At 41.8% G+C, this 13,194-nt stretch overlaps 1 protein-coding gene across 2 annotated transcripts in view; it reads right to left on the minus strand.

The window, feature by feature from the left end:
- Nucleotides 1-13,194, minus strand: part of RIPK1 (receptor interacting serine/threonine kinase 1) — a 273,536-nt gene that overhangs the window by 92,941 nt on the left and 167,401 nt on the right. For both annotated transcript variants that reach the window (XM_030210928.1, XM_030210923.1), the window contains one exon: nucleotides 4,568-5,173. In XM_030210928.1, coding sequence (XP_030066788.1) covers nucleotides 4,568-5,173 — 606 coding nt within the window. The remainder of the gene's footprint in view (nucleotides 1-4,567; nucleotides 5,174-13,194) is intronic.

Here is a 13,194-nt window from a genome sequence, read left to right on the forward strand (position 1 = left end):
AGGCAGCCTTCATCTTATTGGCATTGTCTGTAGTGAACACATTGTCTTGATGTTGAACACAAAACTCGTCCAGAATCGACTTCACTGTCAGTTTTATATTTTCTGAGGTATGATTTTCATCCAGTAATCGAGTAGCCAAGATACACGATTCAGTTTGCCAGTTATCAATATACTGTACAGTCACAGTTATGTAGCTGTGGTTGCTTTGTTTGTGTGTCCAGAGGTCAGTTGTCACACCAAAATGTGGCACCAAAGTTAGCTTGTCAATGAGTGTGATCTTCTCTCTCTCAACACCAAGATGACGAGACACAGTTGACCCACTGGGGTCAAGTAGGCAGGCAGCAGGAGAAGATGTACTGTCTTATCTAGATTGTAAGCTCTTTGAGCAGGGACTGTCTTTGTGTATGGTGTACAACGCTGCGTATGCCTTGTAGCGCTATATAAATGATAAGTAGTAGTAGTAGTAAGTAGTACCCACAGGGCATGACTTGGTCCAGGTCAACGTTCCCATATTTAGCACCAATAGAGATGAGCTTTGATGCTAAATTCCTGAATCCATCTCCTTCAACAATAGAAAAAGGCCTCACATCTGTTGCACACATGGTGACCACACTGTCTGCCACTTCAGATTTGATGCTTGCAGGTACTTTGTTGGCATTACTTGACAGAAAAAAGCCTGGTATAGCTGTAATCTTTGTTGCTAGCATACGGTTTGCACAGTAGTCCTTGTGAGCCCATAAGCCATTGGTGCCATCACGTGATCTCCAAGAGAGAACTGTCTTGCATCTCGAACAAAGCACAAAAGGCACTTCTTTGGCATTGATCAATACTGATTTAAAGAGATTCCATACTCCACTCTTACCCTTATTTTTTGTATATGAAATACGGTCGCTGTTTGAATCAATAAGTTTTTGAATGCCGGCTTTCTTTTCTGTTGCCATACCTACCGAGTGACAGCCTCTATAAAACGATACAACATAAAAGAAATAAAAATAAAAATGTATTTACTATTGTACTGAACAAAATGCCATCATGAAAGACCATGGTGGAGGGGTTGGGTTGGGCCAGCCTTTTCTCTTTCCATGATCTGAGGGCCAGTGTTGCCATATGGCGAAACATTTTCTAGCCCGATTCATTCCAGAAAGTAGCCCAACACTTTTGACACAAAAAATACTTCTTCACTCATTAATATACTGAATCTTAGAAAAAGGCCAATAAATACATAAAACAAACTGAAGTTTTTTCTACACTGAAATAGAGAGAATTATTGGTCACCCAAACAGCACAATGCCCTCAACAAAAGAAACAAGTGGGTATGCTAATGCTTTAGCTGCAGTAAAACAGCTCACAAACAGCCAGTTCCCACCATGAGAGAAATAAACTGCCTATACATATAAAAAATAAAAGTAGTTAGCTGAGCTCACCTCTGTGCAGTTCTCTTCTGTGGATGATTCAGTCACTCACTCACAGTCACTAGTAGTACTCACTGCCCCTTCTCTTCTGGTCTGGCTCTGGTCACAGTACCACAGCTGCTGAACTTCTGCTGCCTTCCAGTTCTCTCTCCTTCAGTGCCAGTTGCTCCGTCCTGCTCCCTCCCTCTCTCCTCTGTGACACAGCTGATCTGCTCCTGCTACCTCTGAGAGAAGTCCTCCTCCTCCTGCTGTCCTCCTCTCTCTCCTCCTACAGCACTGATGACGAGTCTGATTCTAAGCATGGTCAGAGTCTGCCACTGGCTGGAGCCTGCTGTCTCAGCAGTATGACATCATTAACAAAGTCCAACTGGCTGGCAAAAAAGACGAGAAATTTCATTCTCCTGCTCTCTGACTCTGAGTGGCGCCTCATTGGAGGAGAGCTTGGTGTTTCCGCCCACTAAAAGAAGGGGCGAACCAGCAGCAGACATTCTTTTTGAATCTTCATGTAACCACGCTTTGTTTGAAGTTTGAATCTTCTGCTGCCCCTTTCTGTGACTCGCTGCGTCTTTTTCATGCCGTGTGCGGGTTGCCGGATTTTGTGCGGCCTTTTTTTTTTCCGGCCGGCTGCAATTTTTGTGCGGCCTTTTTTTTTGGCTGGCCTTTTTTTTGCCAGATTTTTTTTTTTTGGCCGGCCTTTTTTTTGCCGGCCGCAATTTTTTGGCTGCGGCCTCTATCCCCACAGGAATCCCGCATGTACCGTTCCATCCCCGCGGCACTCCTGCCGATCAGGGCTCCGTTCCCGCGGCACTCCCGCTGACCAGGGGGGAAACCTACGGGATTCCCGCGCACTCCGCGGGATCCCCGCAAACCCCGTTCCCGTGCACACCTCTACTCCAGACTGCTTGCAACTCCAGGAGATTGATATCATTTAGATCAGCACCCCAAACTACCATGGAGGCATCAGTGGTGAGGACTTTGTTATATGGAAGGGGATGAAAGGACGTCCCCTGTTGACATTCTGGGACACCATCCACCACCAGAGAGTGGCGTAGCTGTTGTTTAACTTGAATACGGGTCAAGAGCAGTCCAGTGGCTTGGGAGCACTGAGAGAAGTGTCCACTGAGGAATTCAGAAGTGGAATCGAGCCAATGGTATTACATGGATTGTTGAAGCCATATGACTGAGTTTGCAGAGCATCTAATGAGCCGTTAACTGGGTGTATTTGGAAACCTGAGCGGAGAGATGCATTATGTTTGCTCTTAGTTGAGGGAGGATGGCTCGACCCTGAGTAGTGTCCATGAGAGCCCCAATGAACTGTAAGATTTGAATAGACTGAACATGCGAGTTGGGGTAATTTATCACAAAACCGAGTTCTGGGAGCCTTATGGTGGACTGAATTGAAGTTTGTGCTGATTCTTGGGAGGCTGACTTGATTAACCAGTCTTTGAGGTAAGGGAAGACATGTATGCTCCACCTGCAGAGTGTTGCTGCTACCACTATTTGGCACTTTGTGAAGACTTGCAGGACTGAAGCAAAGCTGAACGGCAAGACTTTGTACTGATAATTCAGAGTCCCCCAGCAAAATGAAGAACTTTCTGTGCACAGGGAAAATAGGTATGTGTGTGTATGCCTCATTCAGATCTAGAGAGCAAAGCCAGTTATTGAGTTGCATCATGGGAAGCAGTGATCTCAGAGAAACCATGTGAATTTTTTCTTTTGAGTAGGAACTTGTTTAAATCTCACAGAATGAGAACTGGTCATACTCCTCCCATATTTTTGGTATGAGAAAGTACTTGCAGTAAAATCCTCAGCCCCTCTCTGGCGGAGGAACTGGCTCTATGGCTTTATGCTGGAGGAGGGTAGAGAGCTCCTCTCAAAGTACTATATTTTTTGGAGGGAACTGAAACAAAAACTCTCTTGGTGGGTGATCAGGAGATCTTTTTCCTAATGCAGAGTGTAACCGTGCTGTATGATACATAGCATCCAATGGTTGGAGGTTATGAGCAGTCACCTCTGTTGAAAGAGGATAAGACAACGTCCTACCAGTAGGTTGCTTGGCACAGGCAACTGAACAATGGCAATACTCTCTAGGAAGGAGTAAAAAAGTAGGTTGTTTAAACTGATGACAGTATTGGATATATAAATTGAATTCAGTGGAACCACAGGTGTTAAATAAAGAAATAGAATAGATGACGTTAGTATGACTGAGAACCAGGATTGGTAGTTGAATTAGATCACATGACTGTTGGTTTTATTAAAGAGCATTCAAAAAATACACCGTGGCCATTTTTGAATGCACAGCAGAGAGTTAAGTCCACATTAAAAGATTTAAAGTATGTGGACATGGGGGGGGGGGGGGTGGGGGGGGAATCAACATTTTGATATATTTTTAAAGCAATTTAGATTAGCTATAATGAGTGGATATTTTGTATTTGTAGGGTTTGCCTTGAAACAGTATAGGCGAAACACGTGTCAGCACACTAACCCCCATTTATATATCAAGACAAGGGGACACAGATCCCTGACAAAAACAGAAAAGATAAGTATGGAAAAAAGTAGAAAATGCAGTTTGTTCTAAGGAAGTTATAAAAGTGACAACTGACAAAAAAGATTTAAAAGAAAAAAATTTATAAAAATTCATCATGGACCTATGACGAACTAGGTGTGTCACCTACGTCCTGTACAAATGAGAGATTCGTCTCTCAAGGAAGTCCACCTCTGATGGTCATATACAAATAAAAGATTTAAAGCTTGAATTGGAAGCAACTACAGTTGTGGTGTAGTTATATTGGTATAAAAGGAATATAGTACATCACAAGAGCTCAAATGTGCCCATCTCTGAGAAAAAAAAAACGACTAAAGTAGCAGATCCAAAATGTTGAGAATGGCCAGTTTTTCAGGTCATGAGTCCATAAGCAGTCTGAAAAAATTACATGTTTGAACTTCAGTAATTTTGTTTATACAACAGTCCAAACCCTATCTTTTTGTATGAATAAAATAAAAAAAAATTGGTTGCTCTAACAGAAATCATTAAAACCTAATTATTTGTTTCTCGTGACTTTAGTCACCTTTTCCCAGAGATGGTCACAGGTTTGCTCTAGTTATTTTCAGTAGTAATAAAGTATTTTACTTAAGACAAGAAAAGAGTGGTATACCTGGTTCAGCTGGCAGAGTCTGTTTGTATGACTGTGCTCCTGCTGTTGACTCAGGGACTGGATGTTTAGGAATGCTAGACATGCCAGCCATCCTAGATGTGAACTCATGCATGTTTCCTACTGTCTCTGAGACACCTCTTGGTTCATTCCTAGTTCTGGAAACGTCACCTGTACTATAACTTATGCCCAAATTTTCTGAATTATGTGGACGTTGGTGAGACAACTCTTCCTCTTTTAAATCTGGCACTTTATAAATGGGGACACTTCTGGATATTCTATCTTCATGCTGGTTGAATGGGACTCTCATATGCAACTCCTGACTCATTGCAGAAGCAGGATTTACTGGAGCCATCTCATGAAATACTCTTCGGCTTCTTTCATTGGCCACGTTGATTTTCTGGTTTTCTAGCTGGTCCAGGCGGCTGCCATGCTGATGATAGCTGAGCTCATCTTGAAGCTTTTTTTCCAAGCTTGAAGTAGCAGCTTCCTCGCAAACCTCACTCTCTTCTGGTTCATTTGGAGGACAAGGAAGAAAAGAGGTTTCATCCACAGCAGCGTCCACCATCAACCCTTGGGAACTGTGGAGAGAGTGTGGACCATCTACAACTTGAAAGGAGACAAAAAAAGGGTTACTGACAATAAACCTTTCAATATCAAAAGCAAAGCAAGTTTAAAATGATATATCCTCTACGTTATGGTAAAATATACTACTTAACAGAACCAAAAAAGAGAGCCCATTATTTAGATCTCTCTTACATAAAGAGGAAATTCTATTAAGATCACCCAGGTAGTAATTCGTCCCCTTCTAAAAGAGCCTCATCTAGAGATAAACAACCCTGAAAATCACAGACCATTTTCAAATATTTCTTTTTAAAGCGGGATTATCGAATAAGATGATGTCTAAGTTTCAAATATTTAGGAACGGCAGATGGGTTAGACAGTTTTCAATGTGGTTTTAGATCTAGCTTTGGGATATACAGTTTTATGAGCCCTACTAAAAGGCACAGGTACAGACAGATTAGCACTAGACTGGCTTAGTAGTCTTTTTTTTTTTTTTGGTAGAAAACCCTCAGTAAGTGATCACTCAGAATGCCTTACCCTCTCTGTGGGCCTTCACTTATGAAATGCTGCAAAGGTCAATACTGTTGCCAAGCTCTTTAACATCTATTTGAATTAGCTATGGGAAATTATCTGCTTATTTGCTAAAAATATTCAGTGTTATTTTCTCATAGGCTCAGGACTCCACAAAGCAATGAGGGAGTTATTAAAACTGTGACTGCCATAAAAATTGGATCAAGGTCAATAAAATGTAAGCTTAACCCCTCTCACCCCCCCCTCCACAAAATCTGTAATGTTATATGTGAGTAAATGTAGTATGTTTCTCAACCCAGCTCCCAGGGCACACACAGCCAGTCAGATTTTCAGGATATCCACAATGAATAAGCATGAGATATATTTGCATATCAGCAAATCTGTTCTTCCTTTTGAAATGCAGGTTACTTTAGGAGTGAAATTGGATTATTTTATAAATACAAAAAGTCAAACAGTAGCCATTTCCACTAGCACCTCTGTGCAGTTAAGGTGATTTTAGAAATTATGGAAACATTATGTCTTAACTGATAGTTTTCTTTCCTTTAGACCCACCACACCAGTCCAGATCTAATGGGTTGTGTTTGTCAACCAGCAAGTGGAGACAGAGAAAGAAAGTAGTTCTTTGTAATTCATCTCTTGAGTATCATGCAGCCATAGAATGATCAGTATTTGAAATAACCAATCAAAGGTGCTCATTAACAAACTGCTGCTCAATATGGAATAGGCAATAAAAAATATAACATCATACAAGTAACAATGAAAGCATATACTCTGATATTCAGATATTTCACTGAAATCAGGAGGTGTGAAAAACTGTACACATTGAAGAATACTGAAAAACAAAAGGTATGAAATCTGCAAGCAAAAAAAGAAAAATAGGAAAAACAACACCCTCATAGGGGAAATAAAATCAATCAGGGGGGATTTCTGGGCTGGACTTGGCTGGAATGACTAAAGGAAAGAAAATTATTAGCTAAGACAATTTTCCTTACTTTCTATCCATACCAGACCAGTCCAGAACCAGTGGGATGTAGCATAGCAGTACCCAAAAAGGGTGGGACCAAAGGATCAAAACAATAAAGAAAGCAAGAAAAGGTGAAATCTGTAATTCCTTGAAATCTGGAATTATGTAGTATATTAATCTGATGTAGGAACCGGAGGTCCATAAAGAAAATGAGCATCAAGAGACAATTACTGGACAGCACAAGGTAGAATGCCTAAGATTATTATTATTAAAATTGTCAAGAGACAGAGGTTATGTTGACGTTGAGCCTGCAAATAGGTGGGAAAATGTGGGGTACAAATGAAATAAATAAATAAGTTCCTCCCAACAGATCTCCGTAAGGCACAGCCTAAGGACAATGAAAACAAAAGTAAGGATATGGTATCTTCAACTGAAATGCCTTTCCACTACTGAAGAAGACAGTGGAAGAAAAATGGTAAATGCAAAACCTGAACAATAATGGGAGGTTCCCTTGTATCAAGAGTTCCATAATCAGGAAGAAAAACTGCCAGTAGACAGTTATAAACACCATCCTTAAAGCAAAAATGGGTAGGCAATGAGAAGAGAGCATTAACCCCTTAGACTAAGCACAAAGACTGCCCTATTCAGATATAGAGGTTGAAAGGTTAGAACCAAGACCATGGATAGGGAAGAAATTATCTACAAGCCTGGAAACTGTGAACAGCAGTAACCAGGGTGCCATCAGAGTACAGCATCTGGGAGAAATAATGATGAGACAGCACACTGCAGCAGATAAGAAACGTAGTACACCTCTAAGAAGAATATAGTCCTTCTTTTGACAGCCAGGGAACACCAAGTAGGAAAGAAAAAGGAGTGAGTGTGCTAAACTTCGTAAGAACCGAAGTTACCAATATACCGGAGACCCCAAATACAAGTCACTTTGCTGGTTAATGCCACTGTACAATAGAGACAGGTTTACCAAACAGATAATTCACACAGTCACTAAACCTGTACAGATCTGATGTTCTTTGCAATACACGTAACTGGTGTGGATGGGTTAAACAGCAGACTGGTGTGAGTCATCCATTCTGCTGTGGACGAGTAGAGTACATATTGCTGGTACAAGTGTGCATTATAGTGATTTGGAAAGCTGTACCATATAGATGGTACCATATAGATGGTGGGTTCATTCTGTTTCCTATAGGTGATTGAGACAGATAAGTCCTAGATTAGATTCAAGTACACCAGGAAATTTCACATACCTTTCCAATTTGCCTTTTTTATCTAAGATTTTAGAAAAAGTTGTGCTAACTTAATTGCTTGATTTTATTGAAGAACTGTCACGATTGTGGCCGTGACCCCTCCCAGACGTACCTTATTTCTGGTGGTCAGCTTCTTAGCTGGCTTCTGTTTCTTCTGTCTGTCCTTTCTGAGCTAGCTCTGTCTCTCTGTGCTGTCTGCTTCCAGCAGCATGACTCTAATTGCTTCACTATACTGCACCTGGGTGGGTTGCCTGAGTTAGTTCTGTCTCTGTGTGCTGGCTGTTCCCAGCACAACTCTAATTGCTTCACTATACTGCAGCTGTGTGGGTTAAGCCTTTCTGTGTTTCAGCATGCTGGCTGCCTGGGTCTGGTAGTTGTGACATCATCAGGCAGGGCCTTGATAAGGAAGTGGTGTTCTTCCTTTCAGGGCCTTTGCAACGTTTGCGTTTTGCTTTAGGTCCAGGTTAGTGTTGGTGCAGTGTGCACTGGTGACTTGTGTTTTGCTTCCCTGCTTTTCCCTTGTGGCTCCCCTGCTTTCCCTTTTGGTGCGTTAGAAGCACTTCTGTGTCTGGTGCTTTGGAAGCACTTCTTTGTTTGGTGCTTTGGAAGCACCTCTATGTCTGGTGCTTTGGAGGCACCTGTGTTAGTTTATGTGTTTAGGTTCCCTGCTCTTTCCCTGTGGCTCCCCAGCTTATCCTAGTGGTGCTATTAATAGTACTTCTGTTAGTTTAGGGCTTAGGAAGTCCTTTTATTAGTTTAGTGCTTAGGAGCACTTCTGTTGGGTTTCTGTTAGGAGCACTTCTGTTAGTGTAGCGCTTAGGTGCACCCCTGTTAGTTTGTTGCGTAGGGGCACATCTGTTAGTTCAGTACCTAGGAGCACTCCTGTTTCAAGCTTGTTCTAGTATCCTGGTCCCTGTGTTATCCTGTATCCGGTAAGTCCTGCCAGCCGCTCGAACCCAGGAGCTCAACTCCTGGGGGGTCAGTGGCTAAGTGCAGGTGAAGCTGTGCGGACCAGTCCGGTGTACTCCAGTCCAGAGTGTTCCGGTCCAGTGTGCTCCAGTCCGGGGTGTTCCAGTCCAGTCCGGACCAGTCCGGTGTACTCCAGTCCAGTGTGTTCCAGTCTGGTGTGTTCCAGTCCGGTGTGGACCAGTCCGGTGTACTCCAGTCCAGTGTGTTCCGGTCCAGTGTGGACCAGTCCGGTGTCCTCCAGTCCAGGGGGTTCCAGTCCATGTGTTCCGGCTCGCTGGGTGGTGCCTGCAGTCCTTGCCCATGCCGGTGTGCTAGCCCAGTGTTGGTTGGTGGGTTTTGCCTGCTGCTGTCGCTCCTCGTCAGCAGCCCAAGGGCTCACGTTTGCTCCAGAGCCCGTCCCCGTGGGCTCTGAACCTGAGAACCTGACAAGAACTGGGTGTGCATTTTGACTTTGTCAGGTTTTAGGAAATTTCATTACACAGACAGTTTTTTATGGATATTGTTGATTGCTAGAAATATCTAGACAAGGGGTCTGATGTTATTTTGATTTAATTAGACCTACGCTCTACTTTTGATACTTTGAACCATTCTATTAAATAGGTTATCTGGAATTGGTATTTGCAATACAGCTTTATTATAGTTTAGATCCTTTTTGGAGGACAGGTGTCAGCATGTTCTTGTAGGCTCTGAGCTTTCTAATCCTTAGACTTTGTGGTTTGGAGTTCTCTAGGGTGCTCTTTTATCACCCTTATTTTTTAATCTTTATTTAAGACCTGCAATTAACATTGCTTTCAGCCATGGTATTCATATTAATAGATGATATTCAGTTATATATTTCCTCATCCTTGCTCTGTTTTGATGTGGGATAGACCTAAATATCAAGTATGAAGTTTAGGAATTGAACTGGATGCAGGGCTATTTTTTTTAAAGTCATACTTCATGAGCAGTCAGTTCTTCCTTCTATTATCCTCATGATCTTTGCAGGATTCGCTCCTATTTTACTATGCCTGCTTTTGCCTAACTTGTCTATGCCTACATGATTTCTCACATTGATTACTGCAACGCGTTGTTTGTAAGTTTACCAGCTAAAAGACTTGAGACATCAACATGTGCAAAATGCAGCTGTTCAACTTTTGACAAACTCTGGAATATTACATCTATCCTCTTTTCCTTGCATTGGTTCCCTGTTGCCAAACGTTGTTCTTTAAATTGTTGGTCTTAGCATTTACGATTTTTCATGGGATGGTGCCTACATACTTTTTGAAGAAATTGGCAATCTATGTTTCTAATCATCCTTTGTGCTTAGCGAGACGTTTTTCCCTTCCCCCTGCCAGATACCTTCAGCTTGAATGTACCCATTTTCATGCATATTCCTATTCTATGGCTTTTCATTTATGGAATACCATCCTTTTGTCATGCAGACTGAGTGATGATTTAATGATGTTTCAAAGAGTTACTAAAACCTTCCTGTTTTCTTGATTTTCTATGACCAAGGTTCTGTGGGTTTCTGGGATTTTTAAGATGATTATAGTACTAGTTGTTTTTTATGTTTTTATTTAATTTGTTGCATTTGTACCCCACATTTTCCCACCTATTTGCAGGCTCAATGTGGCTTACATAGTACCGTGAGGTGTTAGCCACCTCCAGTGATGAAACAGATAAAGAATGATGTTGTTACAGACACATTAGAGAATCAAGACAAGAAGGGTAATAAATTGTTCATTGCAGGTTTTGGTTTCGTTGTGTTGCTGAGTTCAGGCACTTAAGTTGGATCAGTAAGGTATGCCTTTTTGAACAGATCGGTCTTTAGCGATTTCTGGAAGTTGAGGTGATCCTGCGTTGTCTTAATGGCTTTTGGTAATGCGTTCCATAGTTGTGTGTTTATATAGGAGAAGCTGGATCCGTAAATTGACTTGTACTTGAGTCCCTTGCAGCTAGGGTGGTGAAGATTTAGGTATGTTCGTGATGTTCTAATTGTGTTTCTGGTTGGTAGGTCTATGAGATCAGCCATGTAACTCGGAGCTTTACCATAGATAATCTTGTGGACTAGGGTGCAGATTTTGAAAGTAATATGTTCTTTGATTGGGAGCCAGTGCAGTTTTTGTCGTAGGGGTTTGGCGCTGTCGAATCGAGGTTTACCAAATATAAGCCTGGCTGCTGTGTTTTGAGCAGTCTGTAGTTTCTTTATGAGTAGTTATTTACATCCTGCATAAAGTCCATTGCAACAGTCAGCATGGCTTAGTACCATTGATTGTATCAGGTTGCGGAAAGTTGCCCTTGGGAAGAATGGTTTCACGCGTTTAAGTATATTATATTTCTATTAGTTATTTTATTATGTACGTAATTTTGTAACTTGTTCTGGGCATTATCAGGAGAGTGGGCTAAATAAGTGAATAACTAATTAAAATGTGGCTGCTGTAGTCACGCCATTAACCTGTCTGACACAGCTGTATCCTACAAGTGGATGTACCATAGAGCTGGGTACTGCAGCTGTGTCAAAGATGGCTGCAACAGCTGAAAACAGTGGCCTGCTGCAGCTTGGTCAACGTAGCTGGCTCCTGCAATTATGCTATTCAGGTGACTGTTGCAGATAAGTCACTCAGGAAGCCACTGCAGTTGTGCCATACAGCCAGACAGTGCAACTGCAGTATAGGGCACTGCTGCAGCCATAATGTATATCCCGCTGTTGAAGGACAGCCACACAGCTAGCTGCTGAAACTGAGGAAAAAAAGTCATCTGCTGTAACTATGCCATAAAGGTGGCCACTGCAGTTGTGCAAGATATTTGGCTCCAGGAGCTGTGCTGTACCACCTGGCAGCTAGAACTATGCCACACAGCTATATGAGCTCCATACAGCTATGTACTGTATCTATACCATAGAGCTGTCAGCAGAATCTATGCTGTAGACACTGTCTCTAAAGTAGAGAGTTGATTGTGGTATGCATGCCATACAGTAATGCTCTATGCAAAAATGACCAAGAACAACAACAACAAAAAAAAAACCTCCATGCAAATTTAGTGCAACAGCATGTCAGGAAACTCAATAGCAAAAAAGAGTGTAAATAAAATAAAAATACAACTCAAGGCAAATATGGACTTACTTGTACAATGCTGCAAAACTCACAATGCTGTAAAACTCACACTGCACTGTTAGGCAAAGACAACAAATCAAAAATGGCGCCGTGATATATTCAACATGCCAACAATGATGTCATTGTAATATCAACAAACTTTATTAGCAGTGAAATTTTACAAAAACTATGCAAGCACAGGAATCTTCAAAAAAACAGAGAAAGTGATCTAAAACGATAAACACACAGACCACTGCATGGCTTCATTCAGACCTTTAGGTTCCATGGACTGCAATAGATAGCTCCACCGTTGCTCACAATGTAACAATTTCTTACCCCAATCGCCACCTCTGATGTTAGGAACAATCTGATCCACAGCATGACACTGGAAGTCCTCAAAACTTGTTTTGAATCGGCATGCTGTGGGCGACTAGAGGGGCACCTTTCTTCCAATGATGTAAACAATATCTATGTTCACTCATACACGTATGCGGACTCTGCATAGTTTGAGTTTCCCGACATGTCTTTTCATACAGATGAAAGTGTGAGTTGTTCCCCTGACGAAGCCTGTTGTATGGTGAAATGGGTTCCAGTTGGGATCTTCCTGAAGCTAAATGAAGTTAAGTGGATATTTAAAGCTTCTGTTTGCACTGCATGATAAAAGAGTTTCAAAGACAGTATTTAAGTCCATGTATAAGTGGCAGTTTTGAAACTGAGAATATAAGATGTATAAAATGTAGGACGTTTTTGGCCGATGATTGATCTGAAGTTCAAGACACTATAGTATTCAGAATGATTATGGCTGCAGTGGAGGAGTAACCTAGTGGTTAGTGCAGTGGACTTTGAACCTGAGGAACTGAATTCGATTCCCACTGCAGCTCCTTGTGACTCTGGGCAAGTCACTTAACCCCCCATTGCCCCTGGTACAAAATAAGTACCTGAATATACTATGTAAACCGCTTTGAATGTAGTTGCAAAAACCACAGAAAGGCGGTATATCAAGTCCCATTTCCCTTGTCATTCTGTAGCTGATGCCTTTTTATCCTCTATTTTTTTATTTTAAAGAAAATATCAAAACCATAAAAATCTATTCATATGCATGCCATACAGCCATTCTGCTGTGTCCATGCCACGCTGTATTTATGCATGCCATGCAGCCATTTGCTGTATCTATGCCATAGAGGCGTCTAATACAAACATATTATAAAGAGGTCTGCTATATCCATGCCATCCAGCTGTGTGCCACATCTGTGCCATACTGGGTACTGC

This window comes from Microcaecilia unicolor, chromosome 1 (assembly GCF_901765095.1).
Source record: "Microcaecilia unicolor chromosome 1, aMicUni1.1, whole genome shotgun sequence".
Lineage (NCBI taxonomy): Eukaryota > Metazoa > Chordata > Amphibia > Gymnophiona > Siphonopidae > Microcaecilia > Microcaecilia unicolor.